Source organism: Erinaceus europaeus, chromosome 5 (assembly GCF_950295315.1).
Source record: "Erinaceus europaeus chromosome 5, mEriEur2.1, whole genome shotgun sequence".
In the NCBI taxonomy this organism is placed as follows: domain Eukaryota; kingdom Metazoa; phylum Chordata; class Mammalia; order Eulipotyphla; family Erinaceidae; genus Erinaceus; species Erinaceus europaeus.
Genome location: NC_080166.1, coordinates 60,777,370 through 60,803,801, shown reverse-complemented (window position 1 = coordinate 60,803,801; position 26,432 = coordinate 60,777,370). Strand labels below are relative to the sequence as shown.

The 26,432-nt window shown below is 47.0% G+C and overlaps 1 protein-coding gene across 13 annotated transcripts in view; it reads left to right on the top strand.

The window, feature by feature from the left end:
- Positions 1–25,509, top strand: part of BCL2L13 (BCL2 like 13) — a 59,244-nt gene extending 33,735 nt beyond the window's left edge. For 5 of the 13 annotated variants that reach the window (XM_060191398.1, XM_016194454.2, XM_060191397.1 and 2 more), the window contains 3 exons: positions 4,477–4,546; positions 13,277–13,420; positions 23,493–25,509. In XM_060191398.1, coding sequence (XP_060047381.1) covers positions 4,477–4,546; positions 13,277–13,420; positions 23,493–24,269 — 991 coding nt within the window. In that variant the 3' untranslated portion in view covers positions 24,270–25,509. Of the gene's footprint in view, positions 1–4,476; positions 4,547–13,276; positions 13,421–19,821; positions 19,900–23,492 lie in introns of those variants that run through there. The other 8 variants (XM_016194455.2, XM_016194456.2, XM_060191402.1 and 5 more) reach the window with 8 other exon arrangements.
- Positions 25,510–26,432: the final 923 nt, after the last annotated feature.

The following is a 26,432-nucleotide window of genomic DNA, read 5'->3' as shown; positions in this document are numbered from 1 at the left end:
TGATCACCTGTAGTGACTTGTTGAATGGTTAAGCTTTAACACATGCTTTCACTGAGCAATAAACACAAGCTTTCACCCGTCCTGACCACGTTCCCTCTAGTGGCCATCATGCACAGAGTGGCTAGGGCTAAATGCCTGGCACCCAGGAGGATGGCGCTAAACTTAGGGGTCCTCTACCTACCTGTGCAATGTCTGCCACATACTTGCAGCGGGGAGACACCTCTCAACCAACAGAATGGAACGGTTCTGTTCAAATGAAATGTGACAAACTGTGTCTTGAAAACATGCTCAAATAGAGTCAAGTCACTTGTTGCAAATGATTCATTTTCTTTCCTTAATTCTTTGCCGAGAATCATTAAGGTGTTGGTATGAATTAGGAAAACATTTGTTTTAATGAAGAATGATGGTTCTCTCTTTTTTATTCTTTTTTTGATTTTATTTATTTTTTTAAATTGTTGTGAACACTGTATTTTTTTTAAAGTTTTCTTTTTGCATGTTTTTTTGTTTTGTTTTGTTTTGTTTTTGGATAGAGACAGAGAGAAATTGAGAGAGAAGGGGGAGATAAAGAGGAAGAGAGAGAGACACCTGCAGACCTGCTTCACTGCCTGTGAAGCAACTCCCCTGCAGGTGGGGAGCTGGGGTCTTGAACCGGGATCCTTGCACTTTGAGCCACCTACACTTTAACCTGCTACGCTGCCGCCCAGCTCCTCTCTTTCCCTTTCTATCTCCCCCTTCCCTTCTCAATTTCTGGCTGTCTCTATCCAATAAATAAATAAAGATAATTAAAAAGAAAAATGCACTGTTTGGTGGGGGTAGATAGCATAATGGTTCTGCAGAGACTCGTGCCTGAGGCTCCAATGTCCCAGGTCCAGTCCCTTGCACCACCATCACCCAGAGATGAACAGGGCTCTGAGAACTATGTATATAATAGCTGCGGCATCTGGGACTGGAGAGACAGCTCAGCCTGCAGAGTGTAGGACTTGCATGCCTGAGACCCCACTACTCTGAGTTGTGCTGAAGTACTGCTCTGTCTCCCTGTCTCTTCTCATGAAATAAATATTTTATTTTGAGGATTTAATTTTCTATGAGAGATAGGTTAATATTTAGAGAGAGGTCTAAGTAGCATCCTGGCCAAGACATTACTGGGGTTGAACTCAGGACCTCATAGCCAAGAGTCTAACTAACACCTCATCCACTGTACCACCTCCTGGGCTGCCTAAACAGTTTCTGTGGATATTCCACTTCCCCCACAGCACAGTCATTTCACATGCCTGTTAACTATGGTGGCATTTCTCCATCAGCGTGGCAGGTGTGGAAATTGTGGCTTAACCCAGGAGCAGTGTGGCCGTGGGAAGCAGAGCTGTGCTGCTGCTTGCTGGCTCATTTGGATAGTCTCTGAGCAATTCTGAGCCTTTGCTCCCTAATAGATGAAATGGTAGGCAAAATATATCATTTTTATAATATAAAATACAAAAATATATTTTTATAATATAAAACAATACCTCAGAATATAATAAACCCTAACAACAGGCTACTGATGAGTCAGTGGTGGCTGTTACCAACGTTCTATCTTCACAGCCTTGAGGGGAGACCTCAGAGCAGAGGGGTATTGTTGCCAGGGACCAGGCCCCAGGGCTTCTGTCTGTGCATTGGTGTCATAGTGACCATGGGGACTGTCCTATGAGTTTATGGAAGGCTTTCTGTACTGGTCAAAAGACAAGACAGCCAGGGCAACTGAGGGAGAAAGCCCAGAGGGGCTGCTGTGCTCACCTATCCGCTGGCCTGGGAATCAAAAGTTTCTGGGTAGGGGGTAGATAGCATAGTGGTGATGCACAGAGACTCTGACGCCTGAGGCTCTAAAATGCCAGGTTCAGTCCCCTCGCACCATCATAAGCCGTAGCTGAGCAGTGCTCTGTTAAGTAAATTTTTTTCTAGACCACTAATTTGAACTGTATTCTTATATGATAGGGATATAGATACCCCCAACCCTTGATAGTGTGTGTTCCTCCATTTAGGCTGCTCCTGACATGGGAATCACTAGGCCATGCCTCCTTTCCCCTGAGCAGCGGCCTCTCAGTCTGCATTCTGTGCCATCCCTGGGCAGCAGGCACTGGCCCCTGCCATCCAGTTAAAGCATAAAAGGCTGGGGACAAGGGGGTAGCGCCGCAGGTTAAGCGCATGTGGCACAAAGTGCAAGAACTTGCGTAAGGATCCCGGTTTGAGCCCCCGACTCCCCACCTGCAGGGAAGTCACTTCACAGGCGGTGAAGCAGGTCTGCAGGTGTCTATCTTTCTCTCCCCTGTCTGTCTTCCCCTCCTCTCTCCATTTCTCTCTGTCCTGTCCAACAACAAAAGTACCAGCAACAACAATAATAATGGCAACAACAATGGGAATCGGGTGGCTGCCAGAAGCAGTGGATTCGTAGTGCCACCAAGCCCCAGCAATAACCTTGGAGGCAAAAAAAAATAAATAAATAAAGAGGGGACATCATATTATATGTATTGCCCACTTGTGAGGGTCCTGGCTTTGCCATGTGTGAGACCCAGGCTTGAGCAGTACACCACCTGGGAAGTTACATGGCAGCATGGGAAGATGGAGCTGTGGTTGGTCTCTCTCTCTCTCTCTCTCTAACTTGAGCACTGCTTAGCTCTGGCTTATGGTGGTAGAGGGGATTGAACCTGGGACTTTGGAGCATCAAACAAGAGTCTCTTTGCATAACCATTATGCTATCTACCCCATCCACTTTCTCCCTAGGCTCTCTGTCTCTCTCTTCATCTCTCTGTTGCTATCTCTTTTGGTCTGCAAAAAGCCTGCCCAGAGTGGTGAAGTCCTCCTAATGACAGGAAAGAATCCAAGCTCTTGATGCCATCATCTGTGACTGGCTACTGAGCATTGCTTCCACGCTTGCTGATTTACACACACAACATGGCCTTGAACATAGTTTGGGGGCTGAGTGATAGCTCCCCTGTAGAACACATGCATCACTCTGTGAGAGGACCTAGGTTCAAGTCCCTGGTCCCCACCTAAGGGGAGAAGCTCTGCGAGTGGTGGTGCAATGCTGCAGGGGTCTCCACCTCTCATCACAAGTCAGCGACATAATAAAGGACTACTAGGCGCAGTGATATCACAGAGGCACCTAGTCTGCAGTAACCCTGGCGGAAAAAAAAAAAGCAGTATTTGGGGGTTGGGCTGTAGTGCAGTGTATTAAGTGCACATGGCACGAAGTACATGAATCGGTGTAAGGATCCTGGTTCGAGCCCCTGGCTCCCTACCTGCGTGGTCCGCTTCACAAGTGGTGAAGCAGGTCTTCAGGTGTCTATCTTTCTCTCCCCCTTCTCTCTCCTATCCAACAACAACAACAATGATAACAATAACAACAATAAACAACAAGGGCAACAAAAGGGAAAAAATGGCCTCCAGAGCAGTGGATTTGTAGTGCAGGCACTGAGCCCCAGAGATAACTCTGGAGGCAAAAAAAATAATCACTCTCTCAGTAAACTAGTGAGTGTTATCCTCACTCATTGGTTGTTTTAGTTATAAACAGACTTAAATGGAAATAACCAGAGTTCCATTTCTTGGTCCTCTGGAATTGGAGTCACAGAACTCTATTTTATGAAGAGAACTTCTTCCCTGGCCGCCTTCTTATTATCTTTATTATTTATTATTATAGAGACAGAAATTGAGAGGGAAGGGGTGATAGAGAGATACAGACAGATACCTGTAACACCGCTTTACCACTTGCAAAGCTTTCTGCCTGCAGGTGGGGACCGGAGGCTCGAACCATTGTAGTATATGCACTGAACCAGTGCGCCCCCACCCATCCCCATGGCCTTCTTTATTCTGACTTGAGTTTGAAAAGTCTTTCAGTGACATATTTCATAACATCTTTTTAAAATCAAAAGATATTTTTTCACTGCTTAAAAAGTTCTCCTTTGTTGTAGCTTTATCCATGAGGCTTGTTTGTTTTGTCACCAGGGTTCTCACTGGTGCTTACACAACCCACTGTTCCCACTTTTCTTCTCCAGTGAGGAGTAAGAGACGTAGTGGGAAGAGAAGAGACAGCATGACCCAGTGCCACTCCACCGCTTGAGAAGCTGCCCCTGCAGCGCTCCCCTGTGGTGGCCCAGGTCTCTGCACTGACCACATGTGTGTTCTGTGTGGTGTGGTAGTTTTTGCTCACCAGCTAGTCCTCTCTTAATAAAGCGGGTCGGAATGATGATGTTTTGTTGTTTTGCACCATTAGCGACTGCTTTCCCGGCCGGCCGCTAGCCTGCCCCTCAGCCCAGGGGGATGCGTGAAGAGAAAGCCCTCCTCCTACCACATGTTAGAAAGCCCCATGGCACACAGAAACATGCGCTAAGATTTGTTGCTTGAGCCAAGAGTGGAGCCAGCAGGGTGGTGACTGTATATTTATTGATCTGTAAATTTAGGATTTTCCTTCTTTGTGACAAGAGACTTTTAAAAAAATCTCTACAGGCCACTGACATATCAGGCATACCGGGAACGCACACTGGAGGCGGCAGCCCAGGCCGGCGGCTGGAATAAGGTACTACCCGGCACCTCTTTTTCCTTCTCAGCTTTTAGTGTGTTGATGACTTGGAGACAGGCCGCTAGCTTCCTCTTGTGCTGTTATGCATATGTTAACATATGTTAAGCATATGTTAATCATAGTTTAGGAAATAAATGTGTATTAAATGCATAATGTAAATATTAGCTATTTATACACACATTTATGAGGGTATTTATACATGAGGCATGCCAATTACTTTTTTATCTTTATTTTAATTTTATTTTTTAAAAGAATTTATTTATTCATGAGAAAGGAGGAGAGAGAGAAAGAGAGAGATAAAGAACCAGACATCATTCTGGTATATGTGCTGCCGGGGATTAAACTTGGAACCTCACATTTGAGAGTCCAGTGCTTTATCCACTGCACCACCTCCAGGACCACTATCTTTATTTATTTATCTATTGGATAATCTATTGGCTAGAGACAGTCAGAAATCAAGAGGGAAGGGGAAATAGGGAGAGAAACATCTGAAGCCCTGCTTTACCACTTGCAAAGCTTTCCCTCTGCAGGTGGGGACTAGGGACCGGAACCTGGGTCTTTGGGCATTGTAACATGTGTCCTCAACCAGGTGCACCACCACCCGGCCCCTAGAGTATTACTTCTAACTGCTGATCAGTAGTACTCTCCCAAGTCCTCTAGAGCTGATGTTACCGGCAGCTGAAATGCCAGTCTCTTCCCATCCCATCCTCTGAATAGAATCAGATCGGTTCATGTCAAACAGCTGGCTCCTAGCTTTCATGTCACGTGTGTCCACAATTTGCTAACATTGCTGTATGAATCTGGCTGTCTGGTAAATAAAGGAGGCTTAAATGGAATACTCAACAGAGAGAAAGAAGCAGATCCCCGCAAAACTTACACGGCTGGGGGCACACTGGATATTAGGGGGTCTTATTTTAAAACTATTGTTGTTGCCTCCAGGGTTATTGCTGGAGCTCGGTGCCTGCAGGGTGACTCCACTGCTCCTGGCGGCCTCTTTTTTTACTTTCCTTCCTTCTTTCTTTCAAGACAAAAGTGGTGAGGGGGGGAGAAAAGGGAAAGGGGTACCTGCAGTGCTACTCCACCACTCTTGGAGCCCCCTCTACATAGGCAGGGACTGGAGGCTCGAACCCAGATCCTTGCATATGGTAACATGTGTTCTTCACTGTGTGCTATTGGCTGGCCCCAAATTTCTTTCATCTGATTAATGTTTTTCCTGCTGTTCTCTTAGAAAGGGGCTATAAAAATGTCTCGGTAGAATACCTTTTAAGCATATCAGATGAGTGGCCCAGGAGGTGGCACAGTGGATAAAGCATTGGCTTCTCAAGCATGAGGTCCTGAGTTCAATCCCTGGTAGGACATGTACCAGAGTCATGTCTGGCTTTTTTCATTCCTCCTTTCTCATTAATAAATAAAAGTCTCATTAATAAATAATTTTTTAAAAAAGTATTAAAAATAAGTATATCAAGAGAATTGGAGGAATAAGCTGACCATAAGCTTGTACAAATTGTGGTGGGGTAGACAGCATGATGGTTATGGAAAGAAACTCTCCTGCCTGAGGCTCCACCAAAGTCCCAGGTTCAGTCCCCTTCCCCCCAGATACTATAAGCTAGAGCTGAGTGGTGCTCTGCTAAAAATAAATAAATGAGTTGATTAAAGATACTTGTACAGTCGGGTATTGTAATGTATCTGTCATAAATGTAGACTGTAGAACATGTGTGTGATATGTGTGTGTGTGTGTGTGTGTGTGTGTGTCTAGATAAATAAATGGAAGATGTGCCCAAAGATTAAACCATCAAGTAGCTATCAGAGTCACGGGTGATTTTTTTTTTTTTTCTTTTGCCCTCGTGGGTATTTTTCATATGAACTTAAATCACTTATAGAAAAAAATGAAAGTAGGGGAGACAGCATAGTGGTTATACAAAAGGCTCTCATGTCTGAGGCCCTGTGGTCCCAGGTTCAATCCTTACCACCAGCCTAAGCCAGAACTGAGCAGTGCTCTGGTCTCTATCTTTCTCTCTTTAATTAAAAATAAACACTTTTTGGGAGTCGGGCAGTAGCGCAGCGGGTTAAGCACACATGGCACAAAGCGCAAGGACCGGCAGAAGGATCCCGGTTCAAGCCCCGGCTCCCCACCTGCAGGGGAGTCACTTCCCCCTCTCTGTCTTCCCCTCCTCTCTCCATTTCTCTCTGTCCTATCCAACAACAGACATCAAGAACAACAACAATAACTACAACAATAAAACAACAAGGGCAACAAAAGAGAATGAATAAATCTAAAAATAAATAAACGCTTTTTTTTCCCTCCAGGGTTATTGTTGGGCTCAGTGCCTGCACCATGAATCCACCACTCCTGGAGGCCATTTTTTCCCCCTTTTTGTTGCCCTTATTGTTGTACCTCGTTGTGGTTATTATTATTGTCATTGTTGATGTTGTTCGTTGTTGGATAGGACAGAGAGAAATGGAGGGAGAGGTGAAGACAGAGATGGGGAGAGAAAGATAGACACCTGCAGACCTGCTTCACCGCCTGTGAAGCTACTCCCCTGCAGGTGGGGAGCCGGGGGCTCGAACTGGGATCCTTAGGCTGGTCCCTGTGCTCTGCGCCACATGTGCTTAACCCACTGCCCGACCCCCATAAACACTTTTTAAAAGAAAAATGTGGGCTGGGCAGTGGTGCTACCAGTTAAGTGCACATATTACAAAGCACAAGGACTCACGGCAAGGATCCGGATTCAAGCCCATGGCCCACACCTGCAGGACAGTCTCTTCACAAGCAGTGAAGCAGGGCTACAGGTGTCTGTCTCTCTCTGCCTCCCCCTCCTCTCTCAATTTCTCTCTGTCTTGCCAAATAAAATGGAAAAAATGGCCGCCAGTAGCAGTGGATTTGTAGTGCTAGCACTGAGCCCCAGCAATAACCTTGGAGGCAAAAAAGAAAGGAAGAAAGAAAGAAAAATGAAAATTACTATGAGAGTGTAGAAGCCAGCTGGAATGTCTGGGAACTGCATGTATATAAGCAGACTGTAGAAAAACAATGGTTCAATAACAACAGTAATAACTATAACAAAACAACAGGGGCAACAAAAGGGGAAACAAATATTTTTTTTAAATAATAAAAAAAAAAAAGAAAAGACAAATTATGGCAAAGAAAACAGAGATTTCCTTTTATTCCTTTTGGTGACATTTTGAGTCACTGCTCCTTTCAGTTTTATATCATGTCTGGCGCACACCAAACAGGCAGACCAAGTCTAACAGATGTTGTGCATCAAGTCACTGAGCTCCAGGAGCCGCCAACATAGCATTGGCCTCGGGGCTTCTGTTCCCTCCGGCCCTCCCCTCCCAGCTCCCCCTAGTTTGTCTTAAGAAGTCAACCCCAGACGTCAGATCGTTTTAGTTGCGAATGGATCAGTATGTATGTCTGAGGATGCTGTATGGCCAAACCATTGTCGCACCTCCAAATACTAACAGTAAGTCTAATAGTACATGGCCCATGCCCAGCTGTCTCCTCCACACATAAGCTGATTGGGTTGACTCTCTCCCAAGTCCACATCTTGCATTTGATTGGGTTGACTCTCACGTCTTTCTCATGGTGTTTTTACTCTTATTTATTTAGGAAGTGTGCCTGGCCCTCGAGCTTGAGGCCAGGCCGTTCCCACTGAGCTACACCCCAGCACAGCCTTGCTGGCTGTTTCTCATGACCACGTGACCCATAACCACTGTGCCACCACTCATGACCGCTCTCTGCCACTCTCATGCAGTGCTGAGCATTGAACTCAGGACCTTTCATATGCAAGTTGACCACAAAGCCCCAGTTCTCTCTCTCTTTTTTTTATTGAAATTACATTTCATATGCCATAAGTTTCTAAAGTATATGATTCAGTGCTTTTTCTTTTTTTCTCCTCCTTATTCTGTGCATTCACAGAGTCATGACTGCTGGTAGCTAGTTCTAGGATTTGAGTCTTCCAGAATCAGGAAACTCAAACCTGTTAGTGGCTGTTCTTCATGTCATGCTCCCCCCGCCCCTCTGGTGGCATTCTCTGAATCTGCCTGTTCTGAGCATTCCATCTACATGTAGTCATATGATGTCTTCTCTCTGTCTTTATTATCTTTATATATTGGATAGAGAGAGCGAGACATTGATCGAGAGGGTAAAGGGGAAATAGGGAGAGAGAGATACCTGCAGTCCTTCTTCAGCACTCCCAAAGCTTCCCCCAACCCCCAGTAGGTGGGGACAGGGGCTTGATCCTGGGTCCTTAGACCTAATCAGTTTTAGGCCATCCTCCCCGCAACACTTGATTGTATTTTTGACCTGGGAAGTAACTTGAGGCCTGGCACCATGGACAGCACCGGGGGGAGGTCCAGGGGTGGCCATTGTCTCTCCCCCTTTGTCCTCAATCAGCCCCCCTCCCCGTATGCTTTCCCTTTCCCAAGGAATAGAGAACTTGGGTTCTTGGACTCCACATTTGAAGCCCCTGGGTTCGTTTTCCAGACGCGTAGTGGATGAGAGGGCATATCATCAAGGTCTCTGCTGAAGGCAGTCAGGAAAGAGGATTACAGACTTATCGCTAGATTACTGCGGAGAGAAAGTAGACACGCACGAGTTGAGCCCTTCCAGCTTTGAAATGCTGCAGGATGTGAGGGCGACCTGACCACAACATCTGTCACCCCACTGACTGCCGGGACTGATTCAGCTGGTCTGACTGGCTAGGTGGGTGTCCCCATCCTCCCTCAACGCTGCACGTGTGGCCCATCGGAAGCTGCGCGCTGGGTCAAGGGGACCACCTCCCCCAATAGAGACAGGCCAGTCTATGGCCGAGGGTGTACAAGTAGCTATGCTCCTTGGTTGGACCCTCCAGACAAGCCCCCAATACCCGTGCCGTGCCAAACAGGAACGGATCACGATGGGAAGCGGCACAGTTTCGGGTCACAGAACTTACCGTGTCTTCGAAGTTGTCAGGATTCAGACAATACTGCTTTGTCTCTTAAGATAAAACCCTGGGGCTGGTTTTAGGATTCTTTTTATGGGGCTGGCTGAGGGTGCACCTGGCTGAGCACACCCATTACCATGCGCAAGGATCCATGTTCAAGCCCTTGCTCCCCACCTGCAGGGGTACGTTTTGAGAACAGTGAAACAGGTCTGCAGGTGTCTCTCATTCTTGCTCCCTCTGTATCTCCCCCTCCCCTCTCAGTTTCTGTCTGTCCTACCTAATAAAAAATAGAAAGGGCAACAATAAAACAGCAAGGGCAACAAAAGGGAATAAATAAATATTTTTTAAAAAATAGAAAAAATGGCCACCTAGAGTGGTGGATTTGTAGTGCTTGCCCTGAACCCCGGTGAAAACCCTGGAGGCAATTAAAATTTATTTATTTATTTATTTGAGAGAGAGAGAGAGAGGAAGAGGAGAGCGAACCAGACATCACTCTGGCAAATGTGATGTCAGATACTTAACTCAGGACCTCACATCTAACGCTGCACTGCACCACCTCCAGGACTGCTACAGGGTGTCTTGTTGCTTGGTTTTGTTTTCAGTAGTGTGTAGGTGGAAACTGTGGAAAAAGTCTAACTTCTCATTTCTTTCAGTCAGGACCTCCTACATGTTTGATCTCACCTTTCTGGGCCGCTTTCCCATTAATTCACTCACCCATTCATTCATTCATTCATTCACTTACTCATAGATAGATAGATAGATAGATAGACAGACAGACAGACAGACAGACAAACAGACAGACAGCACCCCCCATACTGTGACTCAAGCCTGGGCCTTGTGCGTGACATTGTGGGCACCCTGCACTGTGATCCTTGTTCCCAGCCCCGACCTGGTCCTGCCTCCAGTCTCCTGTCCTGCTCCCTTAGCGACCACAAGGGGCTTCTGGTAGCTTTGGGCTAGACTTCTAGGATGCCAACCTGTGTGGATGGGGCTGTGTGGCATTCCTTCTTTCAGACAGTCACATAGCTCCCCTCAGGCTGTCTCGAAAGCCAGAGGATATTAGAAGGATATATTTCCTGTCCATGGGCCTCTGCAGAAATATTCTTTAATAATTTCCTTGGCAATTTGGTAGCAAGGAAGTAGAATTGATTTCATTTCCTTTAGCATATTCCTTTTCCAGTCACGAGGTGACCTTTTGCTGTGTAGACAAAAGATTGCATGCAGACAGTTAAATGAAATTTTTTATTTTTTTGCCTCCAGGGTTATCGCTGGGGCTTGGCTCCTGCGCTATGAATCCACTGGTTTTATAGGCTGTTTTTTTCCCCTTTTGTTGCCCTTGTTGTTTTATTATTGTTATTGCTATTGTTATTGGATAGAACAGAGAGAAATCGAGAGAGATGGGGAAAGAAAAACACCTGCAGACCTGCTTCACCACTTGTGAAGCAACCTCCCTGCAGGTGGGGAGCCAGGGGCTTGAACTGGGATCCTTGAGCTTTGTGCCATGTGCGCTTAACCCACTGTGCTACTGCCTGACCCCCCCAAAAAACAGTTTTTAATATGCAAAGTTTTGCAAGACATTATTATTTTCTAATATTTTGATGATTTTTTAAAAAAAGATTTACTTATTTTAATGAAAGAAAGTCATATAGAGAGACTTGGGGGTGGGGGAGAAAGAGAGACCCAACTGACCAGAGCCCTGCTCAGCCCTGGCTGATGGTGGTGCTGGGGATTGAACCTGAGACCTCAGAGCCTCAGGTAGGAAAGTCTTGCATAGCCATTATGCTGTCTCCGCAGCCTGGCTTTCACAAGTTTTTTTTTTTAATTTTTTATTTATAAAAAGGAAACAGTGACAAAAACCATAGGATAAGAGGGGTACCACTGGAAGAGTTTAATTTTCAAATCTGTTAGTTGTCACAAAAGTCATGATGCATTCTTACATAGAAAAACATGGAAAAATGCATCATGGCTTTTCTGACAACCCAATGTAGTAAAGCACATGGTATAGGTCACAATATCTATAGCCAGGGTTGTGGCCCAGTGGTAGAGAGCCTGCCTTCCATGGATCGGTCCCAGGTACCCCGAGAGTGACATATAATAAGTGAAGAAGAAGAGCTCCATGAATGGTGGAGTAGTGCTTGGCTCTCCCTCTCACTGTGTTTTCTCTCATAAAAGAAGTAAACACGGAGCTGAGCCGGTGGCTTAGCCATGGATGCATGAGAGCTCGAGTTGTGCACGGCATTTAAAATAAGTACAGAAAGATGGACAGAGAATGCTTTCCACCTTGTTGCCAGCAGCCCAGTGTCCTCTTCTTGGGAGGCCACTGTTAGCCAGTTTTCTTGTATATTTTTTAGATAACATAGAATAATACAAACGTGTGTATTTTGCTTCAGTTTATATATATATTTTTACATCCAAGTTTATCACTGGAGCTCAGTGCCTGCACTACGAATCACTTCTCCTGGAGGCCATTTCCCCATATTCTTAACCCTTGTTCTTGTTATTGTTATTGTTGTTATTGCCATTGCTCTTGTTGGACAGGACAGAGAGAAATTGAGAGAGGAGGGGAAGACCTCTGTTGGATAGGACAGAGAAATTGAAAGATGAGGGCAAGACGGGGGCCGGGGGGAGAGACAGACACCTGCAGACCTGTTTGATCTCTTGTGAAGCAACCCCCTTGCAGGTGGGGAGCTGGGACTCAAACCCAGATCCTTACACCGGTCCTTGCACTTGCTGCCATGTGCGCTTAACCCACTCACCGCGCTACTGCCCAGCCCCCTGGCTTTTGTGTTTTTTACAGAAGTGTTACCACATACTCCTGTAGCTTTTTTTCCTTCTTTCTTTTGTATTCTTGTAAATCATGATTGACTGGTCAGTGACCTAATCTTTTGACTGATATTTTACTGCTTCAACAAATTCATACAACTGAGCCCCACTGGGTCCTTTCTGGTCTTTTGCTATTAAAATGTCTATGGCCCAGTGGTATAAGAGCTATGTGCAGGGAGTCGGGCGGTAGTGCAATGGGTTAAGCACATGTGGCGCAAAGCACAAGGACCTGCGTAAGGATCCCGGTTCAAGCTCCCTGCACGCTCCCCACCTGCAGAGGAGTCACGTCACAGTTGGTGAAGTAGGTCTGCAGGTGTCTATCTTTTTCTCCTCCTCTCTGTCTTCCCCATCTCTCTCCATTTCTCTCTGTCCTATCCAACAACAACAACATCAGTAACAACAACAATAATAACTACAACAACAATAAAAAGACAACAAGGGCAACAAAAGGGGAAATAATAAAATATAATAAAAAGAGCTACGTGCAGTTAAGCACACATGGCACAAAGTGCAACGACCAGCGTAAGGATCCCGGTTCGAGCCCCCGGATACCCACCTGCAGGAAGATTGCTTTGCAAGTGGTGAAGCAGATCTGCAAGTGTCTAGCTTCTCTCCCCGTCTTCCCCCTCCTCTCTCGATTTCTCTCTGTCCTGTGAACAACAGCAACAGCTATAACAACAAGGGCAACAAAAATGGGAAAAATAGCCTCCAGGAGCAAAGGATTCATGGTGCAGGCATCAAGCCCCAGCAATAACCCTGGAGGCAAAAAAAAAAAAAAAAAAAAAGAAAAAGAGCTGTGTGCAATATTCACAGAAATTGTAGCTAAGGTCAGCGTTCTTGTTTCTTTTGTTCCAGTACCCCGTGGAATGATGGAATGAATGCCATAATGATGCACCTGGTCAGGGTGTTTTAGCCGTTAGGTGTGTGCAGAAGGCGAAGTGGAATAACTACAGGCTCTTTCCCTCTGCTCTGTATCCCGAAGGTTCTGGTGCCCCTCGTCTTGCTGCGACACATGCTCTTGGAGCTGACAAGAGGCGGTCAGCAGCCGTTCCGCACGCTGCTGCAGTTCGGCGTGATGTACCTGGAGGACTGCGCCGCAGAGGACATCATTCAGCAAGGTGGCTGGGTATGAGCTGCTTCCCCCTCTTTCCTTCAGAGAAAAATAGGCCCCTCTGGGGGTGGCTCTTTGCAGTGTGAGCTTATACAGGTAACGTCGGCTGGAAAGAAGTCAAGAGTATTCATACAGTTCAAGTTCACACTAAGATTTCACTTACAGTAAATTAACATGTGGGATCTAAAAATTAGTTCTTTTCCATGAAGATTTTACACTGACAAGTAAATGAAGGGGAGAGGCATGAATGTCTTTTTTATTTTATTTTATTTTATTTTTAAGCCCAGATCCTTGTGCTTGGTGTTACATGTGCTTAACTGGGTGCTCCACTGGCTGCCTTCACCCTTTTTCCCTCCTCGAGAGTTATTGCTGGGGCTTGATGCTATGAGTCCACTGGTTCTGGTGCCCTTTTTTTGCCTCCAGGCTTATAGCTGGAGCTGAGTGCCTGTACTACCAATCCACTGCTCCTGGAGGCTGTTTTTTCCCTTTTGTTGCCCTTGTTTACTGGTGCCTTTTTTTTTTTTTTTTTTTTTAATAGAACAGAGAGAAATTGAGATGAGAGGGGGAGAGATACCTGCAGTACCTACTTGTTGTGGGGGTAGTTGGTCCCTCTTAAGGACAGAATGTACTAGCACATTTCACTTTCCCCTTCCTCTGGCCTGAAGCAAAAGGAAATATCACCCAGTCTTTAATGTGAGTGCCTGCCCTATCTCCTGTTTCACTCCCAGAATTGAGGGGGCTCCATAAAGCGCTTAGTCAGTAATCATCGGCAGGGCAGGTCTCCTGCCCAGCTCTCAATCCGGGCAGTTTCTGCATTCATGGTCTCTCTGGAGTGTCAGGCTAGCTGAGTCCAAAGCTGGCTGAAGAGCTAGAACTGTATATGACCGCATGTCATACCACAGATGCTAGGTTGTTGGTATGTTCAGGGTGCCTCAGGAAGGTAAAATGAGGGAGCAGTTAGCCGGGGAGCAAGTTGAAACAGCTCCAGTTAGGAGCACACGTCTCTGCTGTCATGAACGGCCGTTGGTGAAGTTGATGGAACTGGCTTCAGAATAGGAGATAGGATTCTTTTATTTTCTCTCATTACCTTATTCTTATTATTATTATCTTTGTTTATTGTTTAGAGACAGCCAGAAGTTAAGAAAGCAGGGGAGGGAGTCGGGCTGTAGCGCAGCGGGTTAAGCGCAGGTGGCGCAAAGCACAAGGACCGGCATAAGGATCCCGGTTCGAACCCCGGCTCCCCACCTGCAGGGGAGTCGCTTCACAGGCGGTGAAGTAGGTCTGCAGGTGTCTATCTTTCTCTCCTCCTCTCTGTCTTCCCCTCCTCTCTCCATTTCTCTCTTTCCTATCCAACAACGACTACAACAATAAAACAACAAGGGCAACAAAAGGGAATAAATAAATAAAATAAATATTAAAAAAAACATAAAAAAAAAGAAAGCAGGGGGAGATTGAGGAGAGGGAGACACCTGCAGCCCTGCTTCATCACTGGCAAAGCTTTCCCCCTGCAGGTGGGGATCATGGGCTTGAACCAGGTCCTTTAAGGCACAAGGTAACATGTAACTCAACCAGATGTGCCACCACCTGACCCCTTACTTTAAAAAAAAAAAGTTATTTTAATCAGACAGAGCTACAAAGAAAGGCCAGAGCACTGCTTAGCTCTGGCTTATGGTGGTGCCAGGTTCTGGGGGTGGGGGTGGGGTTTTCAGGGATGGGCGGGGGGGGGGGGGGGACCTGTGACCCCAGAGCCTCAGGCTTGAAAGTTTTTTGCAGAACCATTATGCTGTCTCCACTGTCCCCAATTCCTTTTTTTTTTTTTCTTTCCCCATCCTGCTAGAGAATGTTAAGAGCAGGATCGCAGTTAATGGCCCCTATTCTGTGAAAGACTAGCTCTGTGTTGTGGGATGGGGGGTGGAATCCTCTTAACCTTTCTGAACCCCGATTCATCAACAAAGCAGGAAGAATAGCAAATAGCTTCCCTCTAACTCAAAAAAACAATGTTATGAAAGTGTTTTATGAAAATGTCCTGTTTTTATGACCGTCAAGGATCCAGGTTGCCCCCTTCCCCCCCGTGAGAGGTTGCCCCTTCCCCCCCGTGAGATCTGAGCTGGCATCCCTGCAGCTCTGTTAGAGCACAGGCCAGTTGGCACATTCTGACTCTCCCTGATTCATCCTGTTCCCTCCCTCCACCCTCCCCTTTCTACTCTCTCTGTCTATCTCATTTCCTGGGGTTGTGTAGCTTCACTGAAATAAGTCTGGCTCCTGAGAATGGCAGTGTGCATCCACTGTGGTAAGGCTCTGTTTTTATTTTTATTCTCTTCTTTGTCTTGCACTAAACGTAATACTGACCGTGACATGTTTAGTATTAGGACACAAAAAAGATAATGAGGGCAATGTCATCTAATGGCCATTGTAATGCTTATTTGGTTTTTATTCTCTTTAAAGCCTACTTCTAGTTTAAGAATGGCAAATGAGAAGAAAAAGTATCTTTTTTTTTTTAGTCAGGGTTATCTGGGAACTTTCCGTCAGGCGTCTGTTAGAATAGTCTTCACACTGGGAGAGGGCTTGGCATTGATGTAAAGAGCTAGTGCATTTAGTGTCGGCAGGGCAGGTGCGATGCCATGAAGCCTGTTTGTCATACCCATGAGTGTCGCCTGCCCTGTGTCTTGATAAGAGTGTGTAATTTCATGCATCTTGGCCATCTTCCCAAACAGAATCTCTTCCGCCGTCTTCATTTCCCATTTTTAGTCCAGTATGGCCAGAGTTGGGTGCTTTGGTTATTAGTTTGACTGAGTGTAAGACAGCAGTCGTCTCTCTGCTTTGTAAGGTGAATACAAAGCTTTGATCGAGGCGGATTTGAGAGCTTTGATCAAGGCGAAGAAATCGCGGGAAAGAGCTATTGGCACATTTTCAGAGAGAGGAGAGACTTGAGATGGGGCTGCTGAGGAAGATGGTCTTTAAGACCCTGCCAGAGTGCCTTCAGATGGGAAAGCCAAGTCTGTAGCTCGGATTCTTGAGACCCAGGCCCTCAGACAGGCTGTTTCCAGTGGCACAGTGATTTGTGATAGACATCAGCAGCTACAGAAAAGCAAAGTGAATCACAGTCAGTGTCATCGTGAAGCAGCCAGTACACATTTTAAAATCAGTCCTTGAAACAACCAAGTTGTTTTTTAAAACATGTTCCTACTGTGAAAATCAAGTTATGCTTCTGTTTTAGCTTATGTTTATTTTTATTTTTTAATTTATTTTCCCTTTTGTTGCCCTTATTGTCTTTTTATTGTTGTTGTAGTTATTGCTATTGAAGCTTATGTTTATTTTTAACACATTCTCTCTCTCTCTTTTTTTTTTGCCTCCAGCGTTACTGCTTAGGCTTACTGCCGGCAGTATAAATCCGCTGCTCCTGGTGGCTGTTTTTTCCATTTTATTGGATAGGAGAGAAAGAAATTGAGAGAGGAGGGGAAGGTAGAGAGGGAAAGAGACAGACACCCACAGACCTGCTTTGCCACTTATGAAGCGACCCCTCTGCAGGTGGGGGCCAGGGGCTTGAACCTGGGTCCTTGTGCTTGGTACTGTGTATTAGCTTAACCGGGTATACCACCACCTAACCCCCCACCATCTTCCTCCACATCTCTTTTTATTTGAAATACGGGGTTTTGTTTTTAATTATTTTGGTTATTTTTTATTATTTTTTAAAATATTTATTTATTTACTTATTCCCTTTTGTTGCCCTTGTTGTTTTTATTTGAAATACTTTATGCCTATGTCTTTGTGTGTTTGCTGGAAGGAAACACGTACTTACTTTTCCACGGACTCTTTGCCATAGAGGTAAGGAAAAGAGCTGGTGTGGAAGTGCAGGCAGTTGAGCCTGAGCTGTGGCTCCGCAGTGAACAGAGGGGTGCACAGCCTGCATGTGTGGCGTTGTACGGGCTAGGTCCTGGCTCTGCGTGCACACAGGAAGGACATGGGTGACAGGACACGGGTTGACATTGTTCACACTAGGCTTACATGTGGTGGACTTCCCGCTCTCGGGAATTTGCTTTTTCTTTTTATCATCTTTATTTATTTATTGGATAGAGACAGTCAGAAACTGAGAGGAAACGGGGAGATAGAGGAAGAGAGACACCTGCTGCCCTGCCTCACTACTTGTGAAGTGTTCCCCCTGTAGGTGGGGATCGGGGGCTTGAACCCAGGTCCTTGCACACTGTAATGTGTGCACTTACCCAGGTGTGCCACCACTGAGCCCAGCAATTTTCTGTAGCATTATTATTATGATTTTTTCCTGCTTTGGTCATCTCCAGGGCTTACAACTCCAGGATGACTTTTTTAAAAAAATATTTATTTATTCCCTTTTGTTGCCCTTGCTTTATTGTTGTAGTTATGATTGTTTTATTGTTATTGTTGATGTCATTGTTGTTGGATAGGACAGAGAAATGGAGAGAGGAGGGGAAGACGGGGAGAGAAAGACAAGACACCTGCAGACCTGCTTCGCTGCTACCGCCTGACTTTTTTTTTTTTTTTTTACACTAGAGCACTGCTCAGCTTTGGTTTATGGTGGTATGGGATTGAACCTGGGACTTTGGAGCTTCAGGCATGAAAGTCTTTATACAGAATGATTATGCTGTCTACCTCCACCCTCCAGAATGACTCAGGCAAAGGGAGGAAGAGACCACAACAGCAGCACTTCTTCATGTGGTGGGGTCCAGGCTGAAGATTTCTTTAGCAAAAAGCATAGATTTGTTTAGGAGAAAATGCACACCAGTGGCAGAGTGGGTTTGATCTTGGTCTTGAGAAGCAAATCCAGCCTGACTCCAGGATGCATGAAAAATAGGAAACATACTTAAAAGGAAGGGGGCGGATGATGGCTTGCCTGGTTGAGCACACACGTTACAATGTGCAAGGACCTGGGTTTGAGCCCCTGGTCTCCACCTGCAGGTGGAAAGCTTCACAAGTGGTGAAACAGGGCTGTAGGTGTGTCTCTCTTATCTCCCCCCCTCCATTTCTGGCTTACCTAAGATAATAAGATACATTTTTAAAAGGTGGGTATGGAATGACTATAAGTGTGTGTCTTTTATAGATGAGAAGAGGTACTGGGCTCAGTCCCTGCCACCGTGTAAAAACAAGAGCAAACAGCATTATCAACACTGTGCTCTGGCCGCCCTTCTCCTCCCCCCTCCCCTCCCTTCCTCCCGGCCCCCAGTGCACGCACTCACACTCAGGGACACACGATGTTTTACATAATCCAGATTGGCTGTTGAATCTGTGCTAAAACAACATGTCCCAAATACAGAAATCATCCATAGAGCGGGGAGGCCGCAACACAAAAGGAAAGCAATTAAACCTGAATCAGCTTTTAAGGAAAATATTAAACGAACCATCAGATAAATTTGCTGACCGGATACATTGCGTGAAAGGCAGAGTTCCCCCTCGCTGCCTCCAGGGTTCTTGCTGCGGTCACTAGGAATCCACTGCTCCTGGTGACCATTTTTCATTTGTATTGGATAGGACAGAGAGAAATTGAGAGGGGCGGGGGAGAAAAGGAGAGATGCCTTTAGACCTGTTTTGCCGCTTGTGAAGCTTCCCCCCTGCAGATAGGCAGCAGGAGAGGGGGCTTGAACCCTCACCTCTTCACCTCACTGAGCAGAATCTCCTCCAGCTCCACCCGTCTGTGCCGAAGGACACAATGTCATCATTTTTGGTTGCTGAATAAGTACTCCATTGAGTATCTGACCCTTAACTCTGTTTCGCCAGAGCCCTGCTCAGATCTGGCTTAAGGTATTGCTGGTATTGCTGTCTCTTTTTCCTCATAATCTTGAACTTTTTTTTTCAGTATAAGAATATTTATATCTGTCTCATTAAATACTTATATCTCATCAAATAAATTGCTCTATCTCGAGGAGCTGTCGGGGAGAAAATACTTGTGTAGTATTTGCTGTTGGTTTTATAGTTAAGGGGCCAGTTATTTGTAAGTCTAGAGGAAATGAGGAGAATTCAGAAGAGCCACGGTTGGGGGTGTTTTCCAATGGGATGAAATGGGGTGAGTAAATTTCACGAGAAGCAAGTGGGGTTCACTTTGATCTCCGGCACCAGCACTGTGTCAACTTTGACAAAAGTTGCCACAGTCTGGTCCAGATGGAGAGAAATAGGCAGATCAAGAGCCATGTTGTGGCCAGGCGGTGGTGCACCACGTTGAGCTCACATGTTACTGTGAGCAAGAACCTGGGTTCAAGCCCCCAGTCTCCAACCTGCAGGGGAGAACTTCACAAGTTGTGAAGCAGGGCTGCGGATGTCTCTCCATCTTTCTTCCCCTTCCTTATTGATTTCTCTCTGTCTCTACCCACTAAATAAGTAAACGAGCCTTATCTACTACCAGTGCCCAGAGAGCCAGAACAATGCCCAAGGTGCCTTTTCTCTTTCAGGAAGTAACCCGCCTCCCTGCCAACCAGCTGTTTATTGGGCACCATGGTCTGCTTGGCGAATGTTAGGCATCCCACAAGGTACCACAAGCTTAGAACACGTTTTCTGCCCTGTAATCCAGTTGGAGAGGTATGGACATGTCTGAGAAATACAGTGCCAAGTGCAGGACATACTGTGCAGCTCAGACTGGAGAGCCGTGTGTCGAGGGGAAATGAGGGAACCGGGCTTGAATCCCGAGGTCCAGATGGGACGGATAAAGCCAGATTAGAAAACTTTTTATTAAAAGGGATTTATTTATTTTGAGAAAGAGTGAGACGAGAGGAGAGTATCCCTTTAGCCCATGTGTCTGGGGAGCAAACCTGAGCCACATGCTCTAACACTGTGCTGGGCCCTCTCCCTGCAGCCAGATGAGGGGGCTTGAGACTGGAACCCAGAGGCGGGCTCCAGGGAGAGGCGTTTCTCCTGGAATGTCAGTATTGCTTTGTGTGGCTGTTGAGTGTTTATTAATTTACTACTTCAGTGTGGTGGGGGCGGGACTCAGATCTGGGACATGCACATGACAAAGCACGTGTTCCATCCAGGTGAGCCGCTTGCTGTCTCCTGCTACTTTTTTTTTTTTCCCCACCAGGGTTATTGCTGGACTGTAACCTACAACTCCTAACAGTTATTCCTTCCTTTCTTCCTCTTTATTCCTTCCTTTTTTTTTTTTTTTTTTTTTTTTGCCTCTATGGTTATTGGTGGGGCACAGTGCCTGTACCACAAATCCACTGCTCCTGGAGGCCATCTTTTCCTGTTTTTTGTTGTTGCTATTCTTGTTGATGTTGCTGCTGCTATTAGATAGGACAGAGAGAAATGGAGAGAGGAGGGGAAGACAGGGGGAGAGAAAGACAGACACCTGCAGACCTGCTTCACCACCTGTGAAGGGACTCCCCTGCAGGTGGGGAGCCGGGGGCTCGAACTGGGATCCTTGCTCGGGTCCTTGCACTTAGTACTATGTGCATTTAATCCAGTGCTACATCACACGGGCCCCCCTTTTCCTTTCAATTATACTTTGATAGGATAAAGGGAAATTGGGAGGAGATAGGGAGAGAGAAAGACAAGACACCTGCAGACCAGCTTCACCACTCTGCAGGTGAGGAGTCAGGAACTTGAACCCTGGTCTTTCCACAGGGTAAAATGTGCACTTAATTCCGCCCGCCACTGTGCACCTCCACCACCTAGCTCCCTCCCTCTGCTATCTCTTCTTCTTCTTCTTCTTCTTCTTCTTCTTCTTCTTCTTCTTCTTCTTCTTCTTCTTCTTCTTCTTTAAATATTTTTTATTTCCTTTTTGTTGCCCTTGTTATTTTATTGTTGTAGTTATTATTGTTGTTGTTGGATAGGACAGAGAGAAATGGAGAGAGGAGGGGAAGACAGAGGGGGAGAGAAAGATAGACACCTGCAGACCTGCTTCACCGCCAGTGAAGCGACTCCCCTGCAGATGGGGACCCGGGGGCTTGAACCGGGATCCTTACGCTGGTCCTAATGCTTTGCACTACCTGCCCTTAACCCATTGAGCTACCGTCCGACTCTCCCCCCCCCACCCCATTACCTCTTCTTAAGGGGACAGGTTTGAAGTAGACTATGGGGCAGTGAGAACGTTGACATTATGATCATGTGATTTCTTTAGTTGTGTTCCTGGTTTCCCTTGGGGCTTGCTGACTAAGAAACTATTTGTTTATTACATAGAGTTTCATTGTGCACAGAACGTTTTTGTCTTTTTATTTTGGTCATTGCTGGGGATTCACTGCTCTTAACTGGCTTGACATCCTTTTCAGACAGAATATAGACGGCGTGAGAGAGAGTGCCAGGCAGTGGTGCATCCAGTTAAACGTACATAGTACTAAATGCAAAGACCAGCGCAAGGACCCAGGTTCAAGCCCCTGGCTCCTCACCTGCAGGGGGGGTCGTTTCACAGACAGTGAAGCAGGTCTACAGGTGTCCCTCTTTCTCCCTCTCTATCTCTTCCTCCTTTCTCAGTTTCTCTGTCTTATATAATAAAGTGGACAAACTGTCCACCAGGAACTGTAGATAATGCTGGCACCAAGCCCTAGCAGTAACCCTGGAAACACACACGCATAGAGAATAGAATATGTCACCACAGTACCAAAGGTTTCTTCAGTGTGGCATCCCCCCAAGTGAGCGGTCTTGCTGGCCTGAAAGTCCTGATCTTCACTGAAGAATAAACTTATTCTAGTTCATATAGACAACAGTCATAATCATCACATATAGTCGGACTTAGCTTGTTGTTGATATCCAAAGTCTGTATCACAAATAGAAACACAGTCCAGGTTTTTGGTAAAATCTCCTGTGATGGTCCATTCCATCAGTTCTCAGCTTGCCTTTCTGATGGTGTCTTCAGTCTCTGGGTTCTTCTAGCTCACATGCATTTGTCTGACATCTGAGAATCTTTGTCTAGAGATCGTTTAGTAATCAGAGAGAGAGAACCAGAGTATCCCTCAAGCACACGCAGTGAGGACTGAGTTCCGGACCTCATGCTGAACAGTGGCCGTTCTGCTTCCTGGGCCGACAGACACCTGTCTTGGAGCTCTCCAGATGCTGTTGAGGTCGGGTAGTTCATGATCGCCTTGGGCCCGAGATATAGCATGATGCTTCTGCACAAGACTTTGATGCCCAGCATCACTATAAACCAGAGTTGAGCAGTGCTCTGGTCTCTGTGTCTCTCTGTATCTCTCTCATTAAAATAACTTTAATAAACATTTAAAAAATTGTTTTGTTCACTGCTTTATCATCAGAAAGAAAAAAAAGGTAGTGTGGAAGCAGAGCCATGTGTATACATGAGGCCCCCCCCCAAAAAAAAAAGTAAAAAATGATTCTCTGCATTTTCCTACTAGAAAATGCATTGAAAGGAGCTGGGCAGTGTACTAAACATAAGGATCCAGGTTCAAGCCCCCACTGTCCACCTAGAGGGCCAAACATCACGGGCAGAGAAGCAGGTCTGCAGGTATCTTTCTCCCTCTCTGTCTTCCCCTCCTCTCTCCATTTCTCTGTCCTGCCAAATAAAATAAAATAAAATAGGCCTCCAGGAGCAGTAGATTCGTCGTGCTGGCACCAAGCCGCAGCGATAACCCTTGCGGGAAGAAGAAAATGCATTGAATCCAGAAAGTGCATAGAATCTCAAAATGTATTTTTCTGGGTGCAAATCAGCCTAGAATCTGCCCACTTCCCCCTTTTCAATAACTTTTACTATCCCCCTTTTCCAGATCTGACCAGTGCAAACTACCTCAAATCTCCTTGAATGAGTGCCTTCCCCTCTACACCTCCACCCAATAAGTCTTACTCTTACGCCACTTTCAATTGTACTTTTGTTTATTACTGGATAGAGACAGAGAAATTGAGAGGAATGGGGAGATGGAGAGACACCTGCAGCCCTGCTTCACCACTCTTGAATTTTCCCCCTGCAGGTGGGGACTGGGGGCTTGAACCTGGGTCCTTGCGCACTGTAATGTGTGCGCTCAACCAGAAGTGCCACCACTTGGCCCGTTGCATTTTTTAAAAAGTATTTTCCCCCAGAACTCTAGTTTAGGGAAGCTCTTCCTTTTTTTCCCCCAGCTCACCTTATTGGGGAACGAACAGTTTCCAAGACAGGTGTTGACTTGTGGATCTCTTTTTTTAGGGCAGTATCTTTAGCCTGGAGTCAGAGGAGGAGGAAGACCCCGGCATCATCGCAGAAGACAGCAACGACATTTACATCCTGCCCAGCGACAACTCTGGACAGGTCAGCCCTCCTGAGTCTCCGACGGTGACGACCTCGTGGCAATCGGAGAGTCTGCCTGTGTCCCTGTCAGCCAGCCAGAGCTGGCACACAGAAAGCCTCCCTGTGTCCTTGGGGCCCGAGTCCTGGCAACAGATCGCCATGGACCCCGAGGAAGTCAAGAGCTTGGACAGCAACGGGGCCGGGGAGAAGAGCGAGAACAACTCCTCCAACTCAGACATTGTGCACGTGGAGAAGGAGGAGATCCCTGAGGGGGTGGATGAGGCTGCCTTCCCAACTGGGGAGCTGCGGGAGGCCTTCGGGGAAGGCCTGGCACCCCCACTCCCACATGTCGCTGCCACTTCCTCACTGGAGACCAGGGAGCCCAACACTGAGAGGCTCAGCTCTCCAACGACGTCTCTGTTCACAGAATTGAGTGATGAGGAGGTGAGGGCAGCTGCTGGGCCTGAGGAGAATGAGGCGGCGGCCATCCCTGCCCCGGAGCCTAGAGAAACGCTGCAGAGTGAGGAGCGGGCACACACGGGGAAGGATCTGCTCCCCTCGGGGTCCCCTGCCACCCTGCAGGAGAAGGCCACCCTGTTCTCCGAGGGCAAGTCAGTCCTGCTGTTCGGAGGGGCAGCCGCGGTCGCCATCCTGGCCATGGCCTTCGGGGTGGCCCTGGCCCTGAGGAGGAAGTAGCAGGTTCTCGGAAGAGAAGGGAGCCAGGCTGTGGTTGGGCGGACTGGGGGTGGGACTCTGGGGTGATGGGGGCCCTCTGCTGGCTGGGCAGAGCACAGCGTGTGGTCTTTGTGCTGGGCCTGGGGGAGAGGGTGCTCCTGTCTGCTGAGTCCCAGGGGCCTCGGCTCCCGCTGGGTGCAAACTCCCCAAGTAGAGTGCTCCTCCTCGGACAGGGCTCCTCCACCTTGGCCGGAACACCATCTTCACCGCTCTTTGTTGTAGGAGGCAGGCCTGTGCAGTGAGACTCAGCATGCCCAGCCTCTCCCCACTAATGTCAGTAGCACCCAGAAATGTCTCCTGACATTGCCAAACTCCCCTCCCCCGGGGGGTGAAGGAAGCCCCTGGAGCCACACAGCTGGAGAAGGAGAGAGGGGAGGGCTGGATGTTCCCGGCACGGGAGCTGAGCTGAGGTTCCTCTGCCCCTCACTGTTCCTGACCTGGGGTGTCCCCTTCTGCAGCCATTCCTCCTGGGCTCTCCTTTCCTTCCCCACCTTCTTGGTCCTGTGATGTGAGGGTGCTCACTCCTCCCATCTCAGCCGCCTCTCAGGTACTTCCCTACTGCCTGCCCCCCAGGTTCCTCCTGAGCCCCCCCCCCCCATGGGAAGGCGCCTTGCTGTGCACCCGACGCTCCCCCCCTGTAGCCTTTTAGTCACCTGGGGGGAGTGTGGTGCCCTGCCTCCAAGAGAGCGTCTCTGTCAGCTGCCTCGTTCAGTAGGAGGGTGGCCTCCTACCACCCTCTGTCTGTGGGTAGGGGGTGCCCGCATCACTGTTGCTGGATGGTCACTGTGACCTGGGCTTGGTCTCCTCTCAGCTAGTCTGTGACCTCTGGCCACTGGGACCATCATGGAAACAAAGCAGGAAAAGAGAAGCTTGCATTTCTCACAGGTCACACTGGAAATTTTGTTTGGCTTTCAGGGTTCAAGGACGGAGGCATCTTCCCTCTACTTCTTTCTCCTGGCCCAAGGGGTCAGAGAGAGGAACCAGAATGATCTTGTCAGTATCTGGTAGCTGAGGATGTCAGCCCAGCTTCCTTTCATGTCCCCACTGGGGGCTGGGCTGGCCGTCCAGGCCCGAGTGTCAGTGTGGCTCTGCAGGGCACAGGGCTCCAGGCTAGTCATCTCAGACTGATTTTAGGACACGAAACAGGTTACTTTTTAGATCCTGATATTTGTAATAAAACTACCTACCCAGGTCACCAAGACTGGGCGTTTCGAATGTGATTTCTTTTGGAAATGAATTTGTTGAGGCTATGTCTTCTGCCCAAAGAAGAAAAATTGTTGAAAAACTGGTCAAGGAAGGGTCTGATACGTGTGTGTGAGTGTGTGTGTGTGTGTGTGTGTGTGTGTAGATATGACAGTATATTTCCTCCCTGAATGCTGACATTGGACTAACCTCTGTTTTCCTCCCTCATTAATGAGAGAGAGAAAGACAGAAAAAGAAAACTAATGCATCACTCTGGGGTAGTTTCCAGCAATCAAGCTCAAGACTCTATTGTGTGAAAGCCCAACATTTCACCCATGGGACGATCCTGGGACACGCCACCCTGTGTTTGAATTTCCATGTTAGCATTTGCACCTGGTAAAGGCCAATTTACAAATCACCTTAACTTTTCCTGGTCCTGTAGTGCAATGTTTTCCTTTTGAGAGTTTATACTTGGAAACTTTGGGCCCTCAGTCCCCTTGACTGAACCTGAATTAAGTATGAGTCGAAACCTGGCTTGTGGGAGTCGGGTGCTAGCGCAGTGGGTTAAGCACAGGTGGTGTAAAGCGCAAGGACAGGAGTAAGGACCCCGGTTCAAGCCCCCAGCTCCCCACCTGCAGGGGAGTCGCTTTACAAGCAGTGAAGCAGGTCTGCAGGTGTCTGTCTTCCTCTCCCTCTCTCTGTCTTCCCCTCCTCTCTCCATTTCTCTCTGTCCTATCCAATAACAAACAACATCAATAACAACAATAGTAACTACGGCAACAGTAAAAAACAAGGGCAACAAAAGGGAAAATAAATAAATATAAAAAAGAAAGAAAGAAACCTGGCTTGTTTCTCAGCTGTTAAAAGCTAGAGCTTGTGACATTTTGTCTGTGTTCTCCACAGAAGGCTTTCTTAACAAGGACTGCACCTAGTTTTGGATTC